The sequence below is a fragment of the Bombus impatiens genome, unplaced genomic scaffold (genome assembly GCF_000188095.3).
Source record: "Bombus impatiens unplaced genomic scaffold, BIMP_2.2 scf_0051, whole genome shotgun sequence".
In the NCBI taxonomy this organism is placed as follows: Eukaryota; Metazoa; Arthropoda; class Insecta; order Hymenoptera; family Apidae; genus Bombus; species Bombus impatiens.
Window position 1 is genome coordinate 674,238 of NT_176470.1, and position 22,182 is coordinate 696,419.

The following is a 22,182-nucleotide window of genomic DNA, read 5'->3' on the forward strand; positions in this document are numbered from 1 at the left end:
TCACTCTGGGAGTAAAATTAGTTCGAGTTAAAATTTAGTTAAATTTAATCTTATCGCATTCTGCCTAATTTAATCGATGCTAAGCGAGGAAATAAAGACGATTTTATTAAATTTTATTAAAAAGAATTTATGGAAATAATATTTATCGATATGAATGAAAAGAAAATTTGTAAATAACCGGTTTAAGAATAACAACGGTTGAGAAGCACTTCATAGAGAATTCCAATGTTCGTCGTCCTTGCGATCTCGAAAAAAACAGACGATGATGAATGTTTCCCAATAAAATTTCGCTTGCCACAACCTCGATCCCTCTCCTATAAAAGCCAACCTAAACGTTTCATTTATTACACAATATTTCACGCACCGAACAATTATTCGCACGAACATCTATTTTTCCTTTAATTTCGACGATTCTCCAAAACTGACTTTCGTCATTTATGAAAATACAGAAGACAATGGCGCGGAACAAAATGAGTGAAATTACAAAGAAGAGCACGAGCAAGCGAAACAAGGTGGTTTCGCAATGAGCATTCTCCATCTGCTTGAATTAATATCATTAAAATACTCGTAATAGGTCGTCCGGATGATGTAGAGCTCTCGCAATGATCCAACGAAGCGCGATTGCGCAAATTATACCGTTCGTTCGGCAGTGCATAGGTATACGCCTTTTTGGGTCCGACTGTTATGTTTCCTCGACACCATATTGCGTAACGTTAGACTCCTAAAATTAAATGTTGTCTATAACAGGTAAATTCGATCAGAAAATTGCACGGTCTCGATAATTCTAATATAACGAGGGTTCTAGATCTACCTACGGTTTATCGAACCACATAAGCGTGTAATAATAGACTTGTGACAGAAATGCGTGACAGTGAATTGCAGACACGTTTCTTTATTATTCACGGTATGGCAATAGCGTTGTTAATTGTATGACAGACGAATATTATGACTTTTTAAATAACGTGACAGGATAATTAATTTAAATTGAAAATATGTTATAGACATGGTATCCGTTGATATTCAGTGGGCGTTAATTGTTATTTTAACCTATGAAACAATGCTGTAATTAATTCTATTTCATTAACGATATTTCAATTACCAATCTGGTAAAGGTAAAATATTGTTTTACTTCGGCTAACATATGAAATGGAAATAAATGGAATGCGAAAACACGGAAGCATCCGATGAATTATTTTTCAATTTTCGTCAGAAACTTATTTTTCCAGCTGCAAGATAAAAAGTATGAATTACACCTGTGAGAAACAAAAAGCAGAGTCGAATACGATGGCGTTTACAGCCGAACAGAAGTCAGAGTAGGGGAACCCTCGCATATAAGACAGAATACGAAGAGAACGCGTGTTTAGTTTACGAGAATCGATCCATTCAGCTACCACCCTGATCCCTCGCTTCCATTCATTCCATTTTTCTTTATACATCTCGTGTTGCTTTCGAAAGAAGATTAAAAGATCCCCGAATTATCGAAAATTAAAAGAAAGAAACAAATTGATTAAAAGAACAGTGAATCGGTGTACCGGAACGGTTGATAAAACTTACAAAGTGTATTCGTCGACAAATTAAAAAGGGACCATCGACTCTTGGATATTTAAAATAGAATTTCTAAGTTGCACCTTAACGTTCGAAGTTGGTGGAAAAATTTAGAAATATTTCAAAACACGTACAACGTCCAGGACCAATTAAAAATCTACCAGGGGACCTCGATCGAGGTCGAAGTTCTCCGGAATGTTACAACAGCGAGGGATACTCTGTGTGGTGATATTTGCACTGTTCTCTGGAGAACTCGTGTCCTCTGACAAGGAGCAAAACAATCCTGTGCCGAATGAGCCGAACTTCGAGATACGTAAGCCTCTTTAGTGCCTCTTTTACGCTACGGTGGAACTTTGTTTATGCAAACTCCATTTACCGAGGTTGTACGCGAATTTAACGAAATCTTCGTTGAATCTGCTCGTTTGAATGTGCGTTCCTACGATATAAAGGAAAAGTCACAAGTGCCTGGAGGATCAGTGAATTCCCATTATATAAACTGCAATTCGAATAAATAGAATTCTACCGCAATTTTGTGAGACGCACGTGTCTCGATCATTTTCTTATCAAGTCCGTAAAGTAATCTGCCAACGAAATTCATTTTTTGACATAATTTAACGGTGACAATCGGTCGATAAAATAATTAATTGGCAACTAAAAATCAACGACTGACGCGTTCCAGAGTTAATGAAACAAATGTCGTTATGCAACCACTTTCCACGATATTACGATGACTCAAGAGTCGACTCTTATTCAGACGAACGTTGGATAATAATTAGAGGGTGTTGGAAATTCCGGGATTCTATGGAAGGTGACAAGCGTCGTTCTCGATTAGCTGGCAGCTTCGTTTAACAAGAGCGTACGTAACTGGCGTAGAATGAAGTTAAATCACGTTACGAACGAGTAATTATTACTCGTATTTTCCTTTTACGACCATTGAGCGTATCTACCTTTCTCTTTCCACGCGGACGGCAATTGTGGGAAACGATTATATCGCGAAAGCGTATTGCATCGCACGCGTTTCCCTTTGTTATCAAATCCTTTCGTTTTCTCGAGGAATCGAGGCTTCTGTGCGACGCTTTGACCGTGTCGGTTGTCCGATTATTTTCATTTCCTCTTGGATGTTTATTGGAGACAGCTTAAATTAGAGAATTTCGTTGCGAGGATTTAAAGCGAGATTGAAGAAACGCGTGGGTAGTATAGGTGTACGTGTGTGAAAATTACTACGTAAGTTTGACTGACAATGAGTTGATTGTTCGATTATTTAACGTTTCGTTAGTTCGAGAATAAAATTGCAGATTTTGACAAGATTTTTAACGAAACTGAACAACTCTGACTAACTTTGCCATGCGATTATTTATTTTCTCTATAGAAAATTCTGTTTAAAACTGTAATCGAGGAACTGTAATTTTCACGTAGAATTTTGGACGAGTCCATCGTTTATTGCTCGTTGAGGAAATTTCTTTTGAAAATCAAATCGAAGAATTGCGAGATCTGTCGTAGAATTCTAATCGACTGGGATTAGGTTTGTGTTCGATTATTTTCGTTTCTTTTCGAAGACTTGTCTTCACTCTGGTATTAGAGATTCTTATCGCGATAAGGAACATAAGACGAACGAATACCTACAAATTGAATCGGACATTTTTCTTGACATATTCCTGGCATGATACTTTCTCTTTCTACGTAGGTAGAGCACAAGGAAATTGCACATTAGTTGTGGAATGCTAGCGAATTTTCTAGTTGCGTCGTTACATCGAACGAAGGTCGAGCTTTCAAACTCGTTTCGAAAACCACGGACGCTTCATCATCGATGAATTTACGACGCCAATTCACAGTACGTTGTTCAATGTATTCGCTAGAAAAACTGCTGGACTATTGCGGTGTTTCGTTTGATTCTTTCGAGCAAACAGAAGCGCATGTTCATCAAATCAACGAAAAATCAATTCCGTTAACCATTTGATCCCACGAAATCACTCGGCGATATTAAAATTCTTGTCGCAACTGTCACGCAACGACCCAAAACCGTCAATCGCCGAAAATTCATAATGGCAAAAATTCTAAAAGCTCCTCTTCGTCCTGAACCGAACTCTGTGAAAAATTCGATCGCACGAAACTGAGGAAAAGCCTCGGTCTCTACCCTCCAACCCCTCTCACGGTCTTCAAGAATGACCTGTTGTCGTTAAACGCAACATCGTCGTTCTACTTCGATAAGAATTACAATTTAAAATTCCTGGATCGTACAGAGGCCAGTTGGACCGGCCAAGCGAACGTTCAAAAACGTCAAAGGTATCGTTGGTCAGCGCGTCCAACGTAATGGTAGCGAGCATGGCGTAACGGCTCTCGATGGCGTGGCGAAGGTTATGTCAGAGATTGCGTAACGGGTCCGTGGATCGACGGTAATCGGCCGGAGAAAGTGGCAACGCGGTCGACGCTTACGTAGAGTCGGTCTTACGATGGAGTATCCTCGATCAACCGCTTACACGCTCGTCTTCGCGCGAGTCCGACCCTTGCTGCGATTCCTCGAGAGTGAAAGCCTATACACGCAACCGGGACGGTGCATCGAACGGTCCAGATCGTTTCTTTGGTCGTGGACCTTGTATGGCACGTTGTTGATGAGCGTGGTTTTGAATATGGTTGGCGGTTTTGTCGATTTTCGCTGTTCGCCAAAAAGGTGACGTTCGATCGTCTACTTTTGCAGAGTTTCGTATGGTCGACATATACGTACGTATAGATATTTTGGATAGAGTATGAATTTAGATCCGAGTGTTCTTAGTCGACGTAGCAAACAATTGTTGAAATATTAGCTTTCCTATGTTCGTGATAAAATTCACAGGTGCGACGCTAAGGTAACGTAATAATTTATGGGAAGTTTTAGTATAAATTAATCTTGTAGTATTAATTAATATACGCACGTTGTATCACAGTATCGATGATACCCTACCATTGCATTCACGATGCTGTATATTATTAGGTCGTCCGATAAGTTTCTTTCGTTTTATGAGGAAATAATAGACGCACAACGTTTTTTCTTTTATATCATTTTGTTCTGTTGAGATAGACACCGCGACATTTCACAGACTTGCTTTCACGTTTCGTCGAAAGACACGTTTCGGACAACCTAATATTTCAGCGTATTTCCGGGCAACTCCGTTTGAACTATTAACACATTCAATGTTATACCAGCGCGCATGGATTTTAGTTCAAACATGTTGATACATTCGCAAAGACCGAAACTGACTTATTTCCATTTACATTTAATTCCACTGTTTAAAATTGGTTAAAACTTCAGGATGGACGATGGACGAACAACGTTGCGTCGAAAGTGACATAAAGAACGTAACAGGATTAAAGTATTCCATAAAATTTCAAATGTTACAACATCGGGCCATTGCGCGTTATTCTCGACCATTACAGCAATACGTCAAACGAATTTAACGCAAGAACCGATGCGTTTGTAGTTAATGGCATAAATTTCTAGCCAGTATGAAGCATTTTATGATTTAACGATTATTCAACGAGTAAACGAATTGTTCTCGAGCCAAATGAGAATAAAAGTAAGAAAACTAGTAAATTTCAGTATAAACGTTAAGCTTGTCAGCTTTTTGTATCCTTTTGTAACGTATAGCGTAAAAAAAAAATAGAGAAAACCAAGCGTCGTAAATTTTCTTCACTGACGTAACGTACAATCATTGTGATTGGTTCTCATTCGATGCTTTTAAGAATTTGTTGGGATAAACGCAGTTCCTACGTTAGAGGAAAATAAATAGTGCTATATATTCAAGCAAATTGTTCGATGACGAAACGAGGGAAAATTCCAATATAAAAAGACGTTTTTAAACGAAGTTATTATTATTTAACTCCTTATAATGCTACGTATTAGGTTGCGCGACAAGTTTCTTTCGTTTTATGAGGAAATAATAGACGCACAACGTTTTTTCTTTTATATCATTTTGTTCTGTTGAGATAAACACCGCGACGTTTCACAGACTTGCTTTCACGTTTGTATGAAGGTGCATTGTTGTAAAATACACGTTTGCGAAAGAAAGACACTTTCCGGACAACCTAATAATTTCAAAGTTATACATATTCAAGTACCTATACCTTATAAATTTTATCTCTTTGGTTGATATTGTAACGTCGTACTCTACCATTGCGTCATTTCTTCAATATTAGTGCGTAGAAATTAATATTCTACAAGTTCTCCATTACGCATAGAAAATTTGCATTTATTTATCGATAAGAATCAATTTTGGGAACCTTTAAGGAATTCTCTGAGCGTCGAATTGAATTGTATGTCAAGATCGATCGACCATTGGTGTTTTGCATTTCTATCAGGAAAAAGCACATGGTTAGCGTCATTTGTAAACTAAATAACGAAAAAGATAAGAAAATGTCTACGAATTTTCAGCATAGACGCAGAATTGAAACGATGAAAAGTTTGAAATATTTAATTTAAATCGCGTTCACTTCGTCGATTATCTATTCCATCAACATGAATTTCGAAAACAAACAGAAAGTCCTTCGAGCGTTAAACAAAGTGCTTCGTAATTAAATTAAAAGCCTCGAAACGCAAAAGCCAAGCTAAACTCTTTAAAAAGCATAGATAATCGTTAAATAAATATAAAATGCCTGATAATCGCTCTGCGAATAATTAACTAGCAAATTGGCTCGCTAGAAAAATTAGGTTCGTTTACCGGGAAGATCGGAAGTGAGAGTGGTTGCATAAAGGTACCGGAAGTAGGAAGACACGCGATAACTTAACAACCGAAGTTAGGATCGCGTGACTGAAAATTTCACGGGTCTGCCGTCGTGTAAAAATAATTGTTCAATTTTCTGAATCTATTCTTCCAAAATTTGTCCTTTTCCACAGCCGAGTACATATTACCGTGCAGTAGGTCAGATCCGAAGATAGACGTATGCTTTCAGAAAACTTTGAACCATCTGCAGCCGTATTTACTTAAGGGTAAGTTGAAGATTTAGTTTCGAGACTGAATTCTTTGTGTTGAATCGAAGCGAGTATTACCATTACACATCGAAGTGAATCGACTCTTTCAGAAATTAAAAGTACGCTATCGAATTGCATTAGAGCGAAGGTGTGTTGTGTAATAGATTTCTGAACATCGGTTTAATCGCTACGTATAATATTTTAGTATTTATATAACCTGTGATTAATAAGCACATGTAATTTGAAATTCTTATATAAACTAGCGGCCTTTCCATCACTTTGAAAGCTTGCCTTATTCGTGTCCTTATTCCCAAATATCACTTCGTCTACCGCTTGTACTAAAACGCTAATTGAATAGAAGCTCCGTTATACCTTTTTACAGACAAACGGAATTGCGAATATAATATATGCATAAAGAGAGAGAGAGAGAGAATTAATTATTTTCATTACACAGAATTCCACTTTCTTAGGTATTCCTGATCTGGATTTACCTCCGATCGAACCACTGATCATCCCGGAATTAGGAATGGAGAACGGCCAAGGAGCCGTTCGTATTAAAGCGCTGTTCTCTAACATCACTGTCATAGGAGCGGGAAATTATACAATTTCGAAAACACGAATCGACATACAGACATATAGGCTTGATCTTCATTTGGCATTCCCAAAGATCGAACTCGAAGGCCGCTACGAAGTGGTAGGAAACGTGCTGCTCTTCCCTATTCAAAGTCATGGGGAATTTTGGGCGCTTTTTGGTGAGTCGGTTACATTTCTAAAACTCTGTTCGAAAATTTTCGAAAATTCTCTACGTAAGTTCTATTAAACACACACACACACACACACATATATCCCCGTAAAATATCCGCAAAATATTTTTTTCTTCCGTATATCCTTGGAGGATAAAGTTTGAAAAATCTGATTCTCGGATAATCCTACAAAAATCCAGGGAAATGTGTTTTCCAGGCGACGTTCAAGCCATCGCTCGTGTCCAAGGAGCAGAGGTGATCCGCGATGGGATTCGTTACTTGGAAGTGGCACGAATGCTGATCGATTTCAGCCTGGGTCGAGCACGATTCCGCGTGGTCGATCAGTTAAACGGTGACAACGTGATCGGTCAGGCGATGAATCAGTTCCTGAACCAGAACGCGAAGGAAATCATCGAAGAAATGAGACCAGCCGCCAGTGCCAGCATCGCCAAACACTTTAAGAATTTCCTTGGCAAAGCCTTGACCAAGATCCCGTTGAAAGTTTGGCTTCGTGACACGTAGTTTCTTCAGATCGTTCCTTTCTATGAACGTTATCGAAGAAAGTCGCGCTTTTTCCTTATTTTCAAGCGCGATTTGAACGTGGAACAGACGAACCGTGTTGCACGTGAAACAGAAGAATGATTGAAAATCGAAGATGGATTTCGCTGGACTAAATTCGTATGTATCGTGCATTTCTGTGCATTTTATCGTCGATGGTAGGTAAAGAAGATTAATAGAGAGAAATTTTTTGTAGGAATTATCGAGTTGTGAATACTGTTGTTGTTCGGTTAGTGTTAGGGTGGAACTTTGATTGCTTGAACCATAGTTGAAGGATAATTTATTCCAAATGCATCGTAGTGTATAGAATACAGAAGAAATTTACAAGTCATCGTCGTAATTTTGATTCATTTATTTTGATCAGTTTAATATTCTCATTACCGTTTACTTTCCTTTATTTTTCTTTTTTTTTCAAAGTTTTAAGTATTTTTTCAGGTACTTTCAACCTTTTATCGCTTTTTCGTGAAATTTTTTAATTTTCTGTTCAAGCAATCTTTGTCACACCGTATTACTTTCTGCTGCTTTTAACAAGGAAGTAAACTTATAGCGTAATATACTTATCGTTAATTTCAATATGCAATGATCTCTCGCTTAACTTTTGCGTTGTCTTATTTCCTGCTTTATATAGAGAAAGGAAAATAAATGAACTTTATCAGCGTGTTTGGATCAATAATTTATCACGCGACTGACTAAGACATTGTAGATAAGTTGTCAAAGACGAGTCACGAGATTTCAAGATAGTTAAATTTTCTGTGTACATTGTATAATAATAGCTGCCGATTTTCTGACAGTTTCTTGTTTACAAAGCTATATTATGAAAATAAGTTGACTGTATTCGTCGCGTCTTAGTTATATGAAAATATTTGTAAATCTTATATTTTCATCGTGACTGTCGCGTTTACGTTTATGGAACATATTATACTTGGTTTATATACACGTTAATACATCCTACGAACGAAACTTCTTCTAGAGTTTCAATACACTAGCTAACCAGAATTTCTTTTCCGTACGTTCCACAAATCGATCGAGAGGGTAATTTTTGATCGAACGACCAATCAAATGTTCATAATAATAATCATCTCCAAACTTCTTCTATAGGTTCGTACACCAACCAATCATATTCATTTTCTACAAGTTTCTTAAATTAATAAGACCACAAGTTTCTCCGCGTATCGCACTTACATAGAAATCAAGACAAAAATCGTCAAAGGCTTCGCTAATTCCATTTCCTTTATCCGTACGGTTAACTAGTATTTTGTTACAAAAAATAATGAATCATCGTTGTCGTAGCTGTATCAGATAAATCATATTCCCTTAGAATTCTTCGATAAAAAAAGAAAAGCTAAAAAACTCCCTTATTGCGTCCACGAATGATCGCCTAAGAAAGAGAGAAAAAAGGAAGAAAATTCCTTCGTACGTCGACCAACGATCCATTAGCACGATCATGAAGCAATTGAAACAAGAAACGAAACGTAGAGGTTGTTTAATATTGGCTGATAATGGAAATTAGAATCGTGGTAGGCTGGTAGAATGCGTATCGTTCGACCTCTGACCCTGCTTCGTTCTCCCTCTTTGTCTCTTCTGTTGCTTGCCAAAGATTGTCTTGTTGAAAAGTAACTGGTTCCTTGGATAGTCGAGTCACAAGCGTTTCGAGATCAAACCGGGAACAAACTGTTACACGTTCGCGTACGCTCGTCGTTTGCAACGACAAATCGGTGATAAGGGTGGGCCGAACGATCAACGGTCAGTCGAAGACCGATCGATTCCGACGTTGGTGGTTGCTGATGCAACGCGACGAACACGATTTGTAACGCGCGAATCGTCGAGACAGAGGATCGTGAAAGTCGTTGGTGTTGTCTTTCGAAGTTGTTGGGAAAGGAAGGCCAAGATGATGGCTCAATTCACCAAGAGGCAATGGCTCACACTGATCGTCATCAGCATCGCCGATTTCGCGAACGCGATCTGTGTATCGCTACAGGCGCCGTTCTATCCGCAGGAGGTGAGTAAAAAGACAGTAGGAAATCGAAGGAATTTCTACTTTCGTTCGAGTGGAACACGCGTGAACACAAATGTTGACCATTGTAGTTTAGTATTGTTTGTAAACAATTTGTTTGGACGCCATTTTTAAGTAAATCAAACGCATTCGTGGGTCAAAGTCAACCTTGTTGACCTTATTATCAGCGAACGAATTGAAAATAATTGTTCTTTCGAGTTGGCAATTAGTTTCTTCTTACAAAATGTTATTCCTAACCTTTGTTCAATTTGTATCGTTATCGTTAATTGATAGAACAAATAGCGAAACATTGTAGCGTACAGTTATTGAAATTATATTGCGTTTACGAGGTTACTCGAGTTTGTGCAAGATATTAAATTACGATCAATGAGTCCTGGCGAAACGATAACACCACGATCACGTTCGATGCTATTCGTGGAAGAAAGAATGCTGTGATAAATGAAAATTATCATTACAACGATGGAATGTAAATTCGTTCAACTTGTTGAGGAGCAACCTAAAACTCCCTAGAATGTTTCGCCGCTATCGAATCTGTTTTATCAAACTGTGTCGACAGAGGCGTATCGGATAGTGGAGAAACACATTTGAAAATATGCGTCAAGAAAACGCTGTAAAGATGCGAACAAGGAAAAGAAATTTTGCATACGTTGATAAGTTGTTTTGTGATCGAAAGAACGTTTTCCATAATAATCACCGCTTATCGATCCGTCTGGCTAAGGGTTAAATATCGTTGCTCGAGTACGAGTTATCAATTTACGTGGTTCATTAAGAAACATAATCGCTATCCACGCGACGCTTGCTGAAAAATCTACAATAATTCTGCACACAAGAATCACGTTGTCGCGAAACATTCAGGGACATAGTGCAAAAAAAAAAAAAAATGAAAAATATCGTCGTTTCTTACCGAGATTTTTTACCCATGTATTTCGTTGTTTACGCAGAATTGTCTTAATTAATCGCATAAAAATAGAGAAATACGAACTACGAGGATAGTCCTTCAGAATTCGCGATCGTTTATCCGACGGTACAAAAATTCAGTGAAGAAATTATCCTGATAATACACGAAGTTTGCTCGATCCGATTCAAGCGTTTGAGGGAAATTAATCTCATCGTCAGTGACAGGCTAACATAAATCGGGACGCAATTACCAATTAATGCAGCATGCATGATCTGTCGAGTCATTAATTTACTCAGTTGTGTTTGAAAAATGCGAAGAAAGAATTCCAGTTTTTGACATCGATGTTTATTCGATGAATTTTTATTATGATAATATTGTCTGAGCGTTTAATCATCGTTTAACAAAATTGCAATGTCTATTGAAATAATTTTGCGCGTACGATTCATGGAGACCGTACAAATTGTGTAACGTAAAAATGTCTCGTTGTGGCGTCGTTTACGTCAGTCAGATTTGAAAGTTTATCGATACTACAATTGTTTTCTTAATATTTATAAATAAATCTGTAACCCTGCTGGAAAACAAGTAATCTTTCTTTCATAAAGAGGAACGATGGTTTAACTCTCGTAAATTATACTACATTCTTCGTATGCTTGATAAAAAAGATTGTAAGGGAAATATGCAAAATAACAAATTGGCTGGAATATAGCGAACGTGGAAGTTTCTCTTTTGCTACACGGAAATTGTAATGTTATCTAAATTATCGAAATTGTTTTTTGAGGCCATTGGTCTATTAAAATTGTATCGTCGACAATTAAAATGTTGCAAACAAAAAAAATACTGTATTTTGATACACCATATAATCCCGTAACTATTAACTTTAAATGGCTACGATTCTATTCGAAAATAATATTAATTAAGAAAGATTGAAATATCACGAATTATTCAATTTTACAAACTTAAATACAAGAGCTTCCTTTGGTGTCCAAATATTAATTTCAAGTACTCTTTAATCTGAGGTTTACGCTCCAAACTCAACTTGACTTAACAAAATGAGACTCTTCGATATCAAAAATAAACAAAATATTAAGAAAATCCTGACGAAACTGGCCACGATCATTGCTGATGCTTACGTGATGTTACTTTTCCTAAATTCCTCCACATATCTCGTCATTTTTTGCTTATATGTTATAAAATTAAAGAAAATACAAATTTTAGATGTGAAAGTTCAAGAGATATGACGCGAATTAAAATGTTGCCTTTGATAATCACCGATAACATAAAATCCACGATTTATCTCTTAACTTGGTTGCTTCTTGGTTGAATATTATTCCAAGTATAGAATTAAATCATACAAATACAGTAATTCAACGATTATAAAAAGGAATTTATTTTTGTTCTCTGTTTTCAATGATTCAAACTGAATAGCGGCAAATGTAATTTTTGAAAAGGTAGAACAGCAACTTCCCAGTATGTAAATTGAAATGTATCATCCGATAAACGAATTGTGCGATGCACAAGTGTATCGCGCTATAATCTCAGAAATACAAAACGTAGATGCCTCGTCGGATAAACGTTTCAATCTCTTTAACTAGAGATGTTAATGACATTTTCTGATAATAAACTAATGTACGAACTTTTGTATTGCTCTTGATTTTCTGCTTAGAAATTTCCATTTCACGCAAGTCGAACAAAGCTATCGTCTATTCTCATTTTCTTCTTTGAAATCACTGAATCACCTTTATACGTTTATATAACACTAATTAGAGGAAATAATTTCGAACCGGCTTAAGAAATTTCGAAGATTAAAACGTTGAATCTGATATTAAAAAATTTCACAAGATTAAGACGTAGAAATTGTTTAAATTAAAATCTTCGTAGGTGATGTAAGATAGTTTGAAGTAACAAGAAGTAACTGTAAAAAGGATTTTCGCGATGAAACATGCGAAGCTTACGTGTAAATGATAATTCTGGAACGATAATCGGTCGTGCCACAAATAAATTAACCATGAGTTAGACGCTGCTAATTATGGAATACTGAAATAACAGTTTCGATTATTTTTTCGATGATTCACATCTCATACAGGGCGAGAGTTATCGATGACGCATACTCGTGTACTAAGCGTTTTATGTACGATTCTAGATTGAAATTATCGCAAAGATCGAAATGTTACGCACCAAAGAATAGAACAGAATGTTGCGTTTCCTACGAAACTATCCTAATTTATTTTCTAATTGTATTTGTAGAAAAAAAAATTTTTTTAACGAACTTTCTTTTCCATCTTTCTTTTCATCTTTCACATCTTAGAAGTCGTAAAAATTTGTTTATCGATTAAAATCCTACTTTCGTTTTATTACTTTAGTAAACATACTTGCTTATATGAAGATACATCGTAAACTTCAGCGTATTACAATGATGTGACTTTTGCATATTTAACGTAAATATTTACTTGTCCGTTTTTCCAGATTTCTAGTCTTGTATCGATCTATCAACTACTTTTCCAGTCCTTTTTTAAACGACATTTACCTACTGAAAAATGATCTTAGATCGAATATTCCGATACCATAAAAGGTAGAAAAAGTAATTCATAAATATTAAAAGGAAAATTGTAACTCTTTTTTAATTAAATAATTTATAGGCTAAAAAGTTACACTATTATATGTAATATATATAACGTATATCTTCCTGCCACGTATCTTTGTAATTATGCTATCCTCTATAAGTAAGAATTACTTCTCTTTGTTATCTCTTGTTATTGTTAGAGTTCTATTTTAGAATACACTGTACTCATAATGAAGGGAGATAATTCATGTTTTGATCTCTATTCCAGATTTTCAGGAAGTCTTCATTATAGTATTACCACATATGTGCGCATAATCCCACTGTACGTGTACTAAACACTTTGATTAGAATACAATCGTATGTACACAGCACAGCACGTGCAGATTCTAATTATCTCTTGCGAAGATATTAGAGAAATATGAATGGTAATTTAGATACAAGGAAGTAATTAACAACGAGCTTCGTTTTAATGACGATTAAAACATAGATACAAATGAATACAAGTTAATTCTGTCTCCAACGCTGAAGATGTTTCGCGGGTTTATAGGAATTTTATTAAAGGAGAAAATAAAATAACATTTTGCAAGTGCGCCGTTGCCTTAAGGATAAAGTTAAAGAATTGGGAAAAGTAAATTTATGAAATGGGTAAATAACATTGAAATAGAAAAATATTTATTTATAAACGTAATTTTCAACTTACAAAAGCAATATCCTTTACACAATTTCCTATCTAAGTTTCTAAATCAAACCAAGGATCTGACGCATCCTAATCACGTTATTTACTCCTGTAACACGAAATACACGATTCTTGTCGATCAACGAGTTTTTTTTCATTGTCAGAACCTCCTATCACAACGATTAACACTCTGCGAACGAAGATTTCACGAATGAAAGAGCAACAGGGCAACGTACACGCGTTTAAAAATTAACTTTGATCAGTTTCATCGACTTAGTAGGTATAATTTGTCTGTGGTAAACAAGACACCGTGTAATATGATTACATGCGATAACAGACGATTATTCGTCGAAATGGAGCACAAAAATTCGACTAAAAGTCAAACGGATCAATCCAAGCATGAAGTTTCATCAGCTTTCGTAGCCATAGCGAAATTCTCCTCGTAAGTTTCATTGAATACTGTTCCTTATCTCATTCCGATTAATTTAATAGCTACATCATCTAGAGTACAAATTTATTTAGGCTAATCATCCAAATGTACTTAAATATACTCTAAATTTGTTAATCTTAACTTCGAAGCATAAAGATTATATGTTTTTTCTGAATATTTTATCAAGCTATATTTGGGTAAAGATGATTTTGATTTGAGAAGATGTCGAAAAAGTGTAACACAAAATCGTACACGTTATATATAACTTTGAAATGTTATATACATATAATACTTTGAGATTTATTCGAATAATTTAGACATCATTATTTTTCGAGAAACTTGGAAGCTTTTCCTGGCATTCGACCATCTAAAAATTTCCAAGTCTTCGTACGATTCGTAATTTTCATTTTCTATCTTCGTGAAAAATATAGAATTTCTTGTAAAAGTTATTATTTCGAATCAAACATCAGCGACAACGAGCCTACTGTTAAAAATCCAATGACAGAAGATTTCCTTGCTTTCTGAAATCGTTTCCTATCCACGTTCGTGATTCTCTGCTGTTGTGAAGTGTCTAAAGTTTATCGGCATTTATCATGGCCAGCGTTAATTGCAGTCGAACGCGTGATAATGCGACGAAATGCGTAGCAATAACACGGAATCGTCTAACATTTCGTATTCCTTCGCGTAAAATCGAAAATTTGTATGAAAAATTGCACGCGTTTATTATACTTTGATCGATCGTAATTCATCATTTTCTTATCTGTTCATTTGCAGGCTGAGAAAAAAGGAGCATCCCCGTCAGAATATGGATTGGTCTTTGGAATTTTCGAGTTCATCGTCTTTATCATCAGCCCCGTTTATGGACAATACGTGAGTAAAATAATTATTACACCATAATTTTGTATTGATCCTTGGATAATATTTATAACAGTTAATTATTATACACCAACATATATAACAAATCTTCATTCTATTATATTTACAATTTTAGAATTTACTCTTCAAATATATTACTTTCTTTATGATGAAATCTTCTTCTTTTATTAGTTGGTGACAGAAAGTTTAGTCGATTTTTTGCGAATTTTTTAGAAATTTTACACTGATTTCATTTTTGCTATGTCAAAGAGAAAGAAACTAGATATATATATATATAGATTATACTTATAGTTGAAAAAGCATATTCAAAATGTATATGTGTATAAGAGAGACGTTGGTTCAAAAAATTGACAAGGATTGAAAAAAGAACAATTGAGCGAGCAATTCTGTTTCCTTCAAATCCTAAAGTTTTAAAGATGTAGGAAGATACGAGACCCTAAACGACGACAGCTTCGTATACTTAGATGTCGGAGATTGCCTACTTTTAGGCGGTCACTTTTATCAGCGTTGTTTTTCCCCTTACTCTGACGAAATACCCGAACGATCACGTTCATGGGTCTAAATAAAGCTATTAAATTGAAATAAACGAAGGAAAAAAAGCGTCTAAAATTAATCAATCGTTTAATCTATATGGTACACACAGCAAATGTCCCTCCTCCTTATCGTATTTACGGAGAAAAAGTCCCTTTTTCAATAAAAGGGTATCTTTATCGGTAAGAAAGAAAAGAATAACGCGATCAAAAGGTCTGAACGATAAAATATCGCCCGTCGGCTACCAAAACACTTGCACCATAGCTATTCGTATTTCTACTCGTAACAAATCTATTTTTCGCTTTGAACTATGCTTAGTTCAATGTTGAAACCAGAGAAACGCGTAACTACTCATTTATGATTTGTTTTGACGAACAAGAAAACCAAGTTTTAGAATTCTAAATGTTGAAATATAATTTTAGACTTTTGTTATTCATCGGGTTTTCTATTTTTACGATTTAAAAGGAAGTTAGAGAAAATGGATTTTACTTACATTACCTACACACTAGAATATTCGTCCAACTTTTTGTCTACTTTTATCTACTTTTCCTCAAGTACTTCAACGTTGATTGCATTCACTACCATTCACGTGCTTAGTTACATCGAATCGGACCAAAATTATTGTTCAACGGCGGCATCCTGACGACAGGAACCTGCGCCATCTTCTTCGGTCTACTGGACAAGGTGAACGGCCATTATCCCTTTATAGTCCTTTCGTTCGTGATTAGAATCGTCGAGGCTATAGGAAATGCGGCGTTTCTCACCGCCAGCTTTGCCATTATCGCCAAGGAATTCCCGGATAGCGTCGCTACCACCTTTGCCAGCTTGGAGACATTTTTTGGCCTGGGTCTCATTGTCGGGCCAACTGTTGGCGGTGCCCTTTATCAGGTAGACCAATGCGCTTCCAAATATTTTCGTATCGATCTACTGTTTTTCTTGAAATCCATTAAAGGTAGTACGTTGTGAATTATTCGAAGATGTTTGATCCTTTTTCCTCGGAATGATCGAGGTTAAGTAACATCTAGCGGTTCTAATTTAAAACAATGAACCTTTTACGATTTACTCGGAGAAAAAAGTGGAGCATACAGAACTTGTTTGTATGTTAGGATGTTAGACACTCTCTGTTTCGATATTTTGTTTTGTTTAACGAATGAGTACCATTGTAACGACTAATTGAATATCAGAATTTTCTCTTAATCGAAAAATTTAATAAATTTAATAGAATACGCGTGAATTATTAAATTGGATAATTAAAAATCGATATATGAATAAAGGGTATGTAATCTTTTTGTCAATATTTTCAATACAGGTCGGTGGATATACGACGCCATTTGTTGTCTTAGGATCAGCCCTCTTTACGACTGCAGTTATGACCATTTTTATTCTACCGGTTCACCCTAACAGCAGCGAAGCAACTCAAAGTACAGTAGGTAAGGTTTTAACAATAAATTATTATACAAGAAAAAATAGCAGAGATGCAGATAAATATTGTGAATTTAAAATATTTTTACAGGCGTGACGAAGGCGTTGAGAATTCCAGGCGTACTGATCGCCACATCATCCATAATCGCGACGAGCATGAGCATAGGATTTTTGCAAGCTACCCTTGAGCCACATTTAAGGCAATTTAACCTGAGCCCTATCGTTCTGGGCTTAATGTTTGTCATTAACGGTGGCACTTATGCCATTACCGCTCCTGCGTGGGGCTGGCTCTGCGATAAGCATTCACATCCAAAAGTAACTATCGAAATGTTGCACTAATTATTTATTAACCACCCTACTAATACTACTAGATCTTCACTAATTTAAATTCCTCGTTATTTCACGATTTTCTACGTCAACTTATCTCATTCGTAGTTTTCAATCCTATGTGATTTAATTTCAATTTGAATTAAATTTCCAGGTGGCCACCGTAGCTGGATGCATTCTCGTGGTCGTAGGATTTTGTTTAGTAGGTCCAGCACCTTTCATACCGTGTTCGACTACGCTTTGGATGACAATTTGTGGTCTGGTAGTTCACGGTTTAGGCATGGCTGCACAGCTGGTTGCCAGTTTCACGGATGCATTGAGGACATCGATGTACGTTAACATAACAAATTATTAATTCTCTATCTAGTCTGCTTGCGTTTAGATATATTTATAGCTATTTTTAATAATGGACATTAACCCTACATAGCTGAACTCTTTCTTATGCGTAAAGAACCACGATTAAAGTTCTGCGTTTAGAAAGAATTTTAGAATACGCAAATTTAAAAATGTAAACTCAAGTGCTTGCAACCTTGAAATTGAAAAGGGAGTTGCGAAAAATAAATTGAGATTAGTAAAAAGTGTTAGAATCGACAAATTAGTGATGAGTTACGTGTATTAAGATTTGTAGTTCAAGTTTTTAGCACTGAACAGAAATTATAACTACTTCATTGTGGCTTGACTACTGAAAATAATGTTTGTAATGTTTAGACAATACGGATTTTCAAATAATCTGGAGACCTACGGCCTAATCAGTGGACTATGGACCAGCACGTTTGCTCTTGGAGCATTTATTGGTCCGAGCGTAGCAGGAATTTTATTGGACAATATTGGATTTCGAAATGCTACTATGTTCATCGTGTTTCTTCACATGCTTGTGGTAAGATATCGTTTCTCTAATGGCAACGATTAAATTTAAACCCTTCCTCTCTAGTAATAAAGATTAAATTTAAAACTCCCCCTAGCGACAAAAATTAATTTTGCAGTTTCTTAATCATTCGATAACGATCTCTCAAAGTTGAATTTTAATATCAATATTTGAGATCCTTGTGAAAAAAAAGTTCCAAATTCATCAAAATAATCGCACCAATCAAATTCCCATCAAATTCAACACTTAACGACACGTTCCAAGAAATTCTAAAGACACCCGATTGTTATACAGTCGGACCTTCATTACGATGTTGCGAACACAGAGCAGATTTCTGAGAAATAGGTCCCTGATGAAAAAGATAAAAATTGCGCGGCCTTGCCGGCCGGATTTACACTCTAAAAGGAAGAATGTGAACGAAAGTCGTAGAAAACGATTTCACTAGGTAGAATGATTTAGAATGACGCATCATTTGAAAGAGTGTGCGTATCTTTTCCCAAAGCGAACACATCTTAAAGATTTAAAGGCCAATTCCATTCTCTTGAAAATAAAAATATAGTATCTTAATACACCATGCATATCTTAATTGGCAATCGTAATCCTTACAGATTAAATATACAATTATATTCTGGAATATTTTTAACGTGTTCTCACTGTCTTATTCGATACGTTCCTTCCTTAAATTCGAAGGCAGAGATCACAGGTTTTATTTACCTATTATAAAAGATGGTCGCGATTCAAGAAAGGATAGAAAACATTGCCTTACAACGATCTTCAGATCGATTCTAAATAAAAATTCTCGGATTATCTTTCAGGGCGTGATGGCGGCAGTGTTCTTAAGCGTCTGCACACAAAGCCATAAACAATACACAGAGATCAGCGCGACGGAACACTTAAGGATACCGTTGACGGACAGCGAACGCTCGCGGAGCGGAAGTCATCGTCATGTTCGCGGTCAGGGAGTGCCGATCGATAGGCCCAGCGGCATGAACTCCCTGATCGTGTGCAACAGTTATTCGAACAGAGCCGGTGCTTGGTCCCGAGCATCGTACAGCGGCCGTTATTCCCATAGTTATGGTTCGATCGAGACGAAAAGGTATCTAGAGTTGACCACGTGATGGCTGCAGCCATTCAATGTGACACACGGATAGGAAAATCTCGGATAGGGTCGTGCCCGGCAGTATTGTCAAGCTTCGTGAGCCTAACTCAACGTTTGGGAAAACCTCTTCGGTCGTATTTACGAGGGTAGAAAGATTTATGGCGGGGTGCGTTTTGATTCTTTCTTTGCGTACCAGATAGTAACTAACGAGTAAAAATGGTAAAAAAGAAACGCAAGGTTATCGATCGACCGAGGAAGAAAATTATTGAAAAATGTTCGAATTGAAATAATTTTAATAATTGAAATAATTTTAATAATTGAAATAATTTTATACATTACCGGTCGAAACTTTGAAACTGATATGAGTTTTGCTATTTTAGAATACTTTTTGATAAAAATTGTACGCGGTAGAAATGGGTTCACGGTGTGAAATATAATTCTTATTTATTTAACTTGTGTTTATATGATAAATACATCGAATAGGATTAATTTGCTTGGTAAAAACTTTTTACTATTCTTATGCGAGTGAAACTGTCTTACGAATCCATCTAACTCGATTATTACATAATCTAAAAGAATTTATCGTCACAACGAAAGAGTCAAAAACATTTTTATCGAAGGATCGAATTTAGGATATGTCGTTTCTTTATGGGAAAGTAAAGAAAAAGAAAAAATAAACGCGCTTCTGCCTTTCGTCACTCGTCTCCAATTGAAGAAATGGCAGATTTGAAGGGATACTAGGGTTACTAAAGGCACAGATTTAGCCTCAGATGTCTCAAACAGTATTCTCAGGATGCAGATGCAGAACACATTTCTACGCTTTAAGTGTCAAGTGTAATCGATCGAGAACAGCTATTTTTAACGAATGAAACATTTTGAAAAGAAGTGAAATCACTTATATTTCACTGATAAATAAATCAATAGATTAGAAAATAATTATTTTCCTAACAAAGAATTTAATTTTTATCATCGTTAATGGACTTTTACTTGCAGTTAATAAGAGGCACGACCCTAAAACGGAAATCTCATGTACAAACAAAATCTTTTTGATAAAGAACAGCTTAATATCGACGAAAGTTTGTTGCTATCGAATTTTCGTCGCATCAAAATCATCAAAGACAAATTACGAAAGGATTGTACTTACATGCACTCGCGCATAATTTTAATTGTTATCGCTATCAATGTACTTCGTCGATGATATCTTTTCGATTATGTTAGATATCATGGAGTAATTATATTTCAACGTATCTTTAATAAAAACAACATTTTTATTTAATATTCTCTGGTATCGCTGTAATTAATGAATCCTCTACTTAACATAAAACGTTGAGTTTCATAAAAAGTAGCCGTTCACGCAACTCGAGTCGTGACTTACATTCAACATAGATTTTCACTCTCGATCGCGAGTAACGTGTCGCGTTTTCTACATACCCTTAAAATTCCAAGGCATTTGCGCATTCGCGACACACCCACGCACGTATGTGAATTCTTTTGGAACAATAGCGATCCTGGTCTGACGCCGCTTGCGCGACGCTGCGTGCACGTGCATGTGCAACGACACCCATGGAAATCGATAGTTTCTCTGTCGATGATTCACCTTACCGGCACTGGTCATCCAGAGTTCCAAGTAAAACTAGTTCCCTGTTCTCGTCTTATTTTACTTTTACAACTAAATTGAAAACTTATTATAGATAATGCTTTACAAAACGATATTGTTACGTAATCAGTTACATTAAACAGCGTTTCCTTGCTATCGAATATATTTATAGAAGTCAAAATATTTTGTGTTTCATTCTATTGAATAATATACTCTCGGTACAGTGATACATTTCCAAATATAACTTCATAGACAGACATTTCTTTTAGCCAGGTTTTAAGCCACTTCTACATTTTTAAACCACTTACATAATGATGTTACCTTGCTCGATGACTACCAACCTTTGATGTATATCTACATGATGTTACATATCTGTGGTATACAGATTTTTTTTTTATTTGGTAGAATTTTACAATCAATTCTCATTGAGAATTATAAGTAAATTATTCTGGCGTGGTACTACAGCTTGGATAATAAGTGTTTATCGTATGTTTGATTCTAGTTGAATCTAATGCTTAAATCTAAAGGGTAATGTCCTTTTAGTCTGCGGATCTGATCCGTCGTGTCAAGTAATTGGCTCACTAATGGGTTTTGGTGGATGTTAACTCTTATGTTATATCTGTTACTGAATTTGGATATTTCTTCTTTAACTGTAGGTATCTTAATTGTATACAGATGATTACAATTAAATCGACACGGCGAAAAGGAAAGTAATGTTTCTACCTAATAATAGAAATCGATATTAATTTTCTCAAAAACGACCAAAACTAATTTTCTTCTTCTAATCTAACTTTGACAGGTTTGATAGCTTTGTTTTAAGTGTCGACAAGATACATACGATTCTTGATCGACAGTAATTTTATCCAATGTTCAAAGTCTACTGTACTGGATCCACGCTGCTATTATCGAAGCGTATGCACCGGTAGTTTCTGATTTAAGACGACAGCGAACGCGTCGCGTCCCGCTACTTCCGGTTCGACGTCCGATAACTCGATCGTAAATTTCGCCAGCGAGTCACCCCCGCGCGAATTCGCAGCTCGTAAAGCAACACGTACGCGTGTTATAATCGTGACTGTATTCCCTGCTATGTATTCCACTC

The 22,182-nt window shown here is 36.1% G+C and overlaps 2 protein-coding genes across 2 annotated transcripts; both read left to right on the forward strand.

Moving 5' to 3' along the window:
* Positions 1–1,339: 1,339 nt before the first annotated feature.
* LOC100744599 lies at positions 1,340–8,748 on the forward strand. The gene is made up of 4 exons (XM_003485375.4): positions 1,340–1,858; positions 6,413–6,505; positions 6,958–7,239; positions 7,448–8,748. Exons 1-4 carry the CDS (start codon positions 1,741–1,743, stop codon positions 7,750–7,752), a joined length of 798 nt encoding a protein of 265 aa, XP_003485423.1. The 5' UTR covers positions 1,340–1,740; the 3' UTR covers positions 7,753–8,748.
* A 928-nt stretch (positions 8,749–9,676) lies between these two features.
* On the forward strand, positions 9,677–20,764 carry LOC100742695 (MFS-type transporter SLC18B1-like). The gene is made up of 8 exons (XM_024371967.2): positions 9,677–9,787; positions 15,141–15,236; positions 16,371–16,661; positions 17,083–17,203; positions 17,287–17,510; positions 17,677–17,852; positions 18,231–18,399; positions 19,203–20,764. The coding sequence occupies exons 1-8, from the start codon at positions 9,677–9,679 to the stop codon at positions 19,503–19,505; spliced, it is 1,491 nt and encodes a 496-aa protein (XP_024227735.1). The 3' UTR covers positions 19,506–20,764.
* Positions 20,765–22,182: the final 1,418 nt, after the last annotated feature.

Excerpts from the sequence above, each read along its gene's own strand:
- LOC100744599 (XM_003485375.4), top strand. The coding sequence starts at position 1,741 with ATGTTACAACAGCGAGGGATACTCTGTGTGGTGATATTTGCACTGTTC. Across the intron at positions 1,859-6,412 it reads TGAGCCGAACTTCGAGATAC|CCGAGTACATATTACCGTGC; the intron begins GTAAGCCTCTTT and ends CCTTTTCCACAG. Across the intron at positions 7,240-7,447 it reads GGAATTTTGGGCGCTTTTTG|GCGACGTTCAAGCCATCGCT; the intron begins GTGAGTCGGTTA and ends TGTGTTTTCCAG.
- LOC100742695 (XM_024371967.2), top strand. The coding sequence starts at position 9,677 with ATGATGGCTCAATTCACCAAGAGGCAATGGCTCACACTGATCGTCATC. Across the intron at positions 15,237-16,370 it reads GCCCCGTTTATGGACAATAC|TTACATCGAATCGGACCAAA; the intron begins GTGAGTAAAATA and ends TCACGTGCTTAG. Across the intron at positions 17,853-18,230 it reads GATGCATTGAGGACATCGAT|ACAATACGGATTTTCAAATA; the intron begins GTACGTTAACAT and ends TGTAATGTTTAG.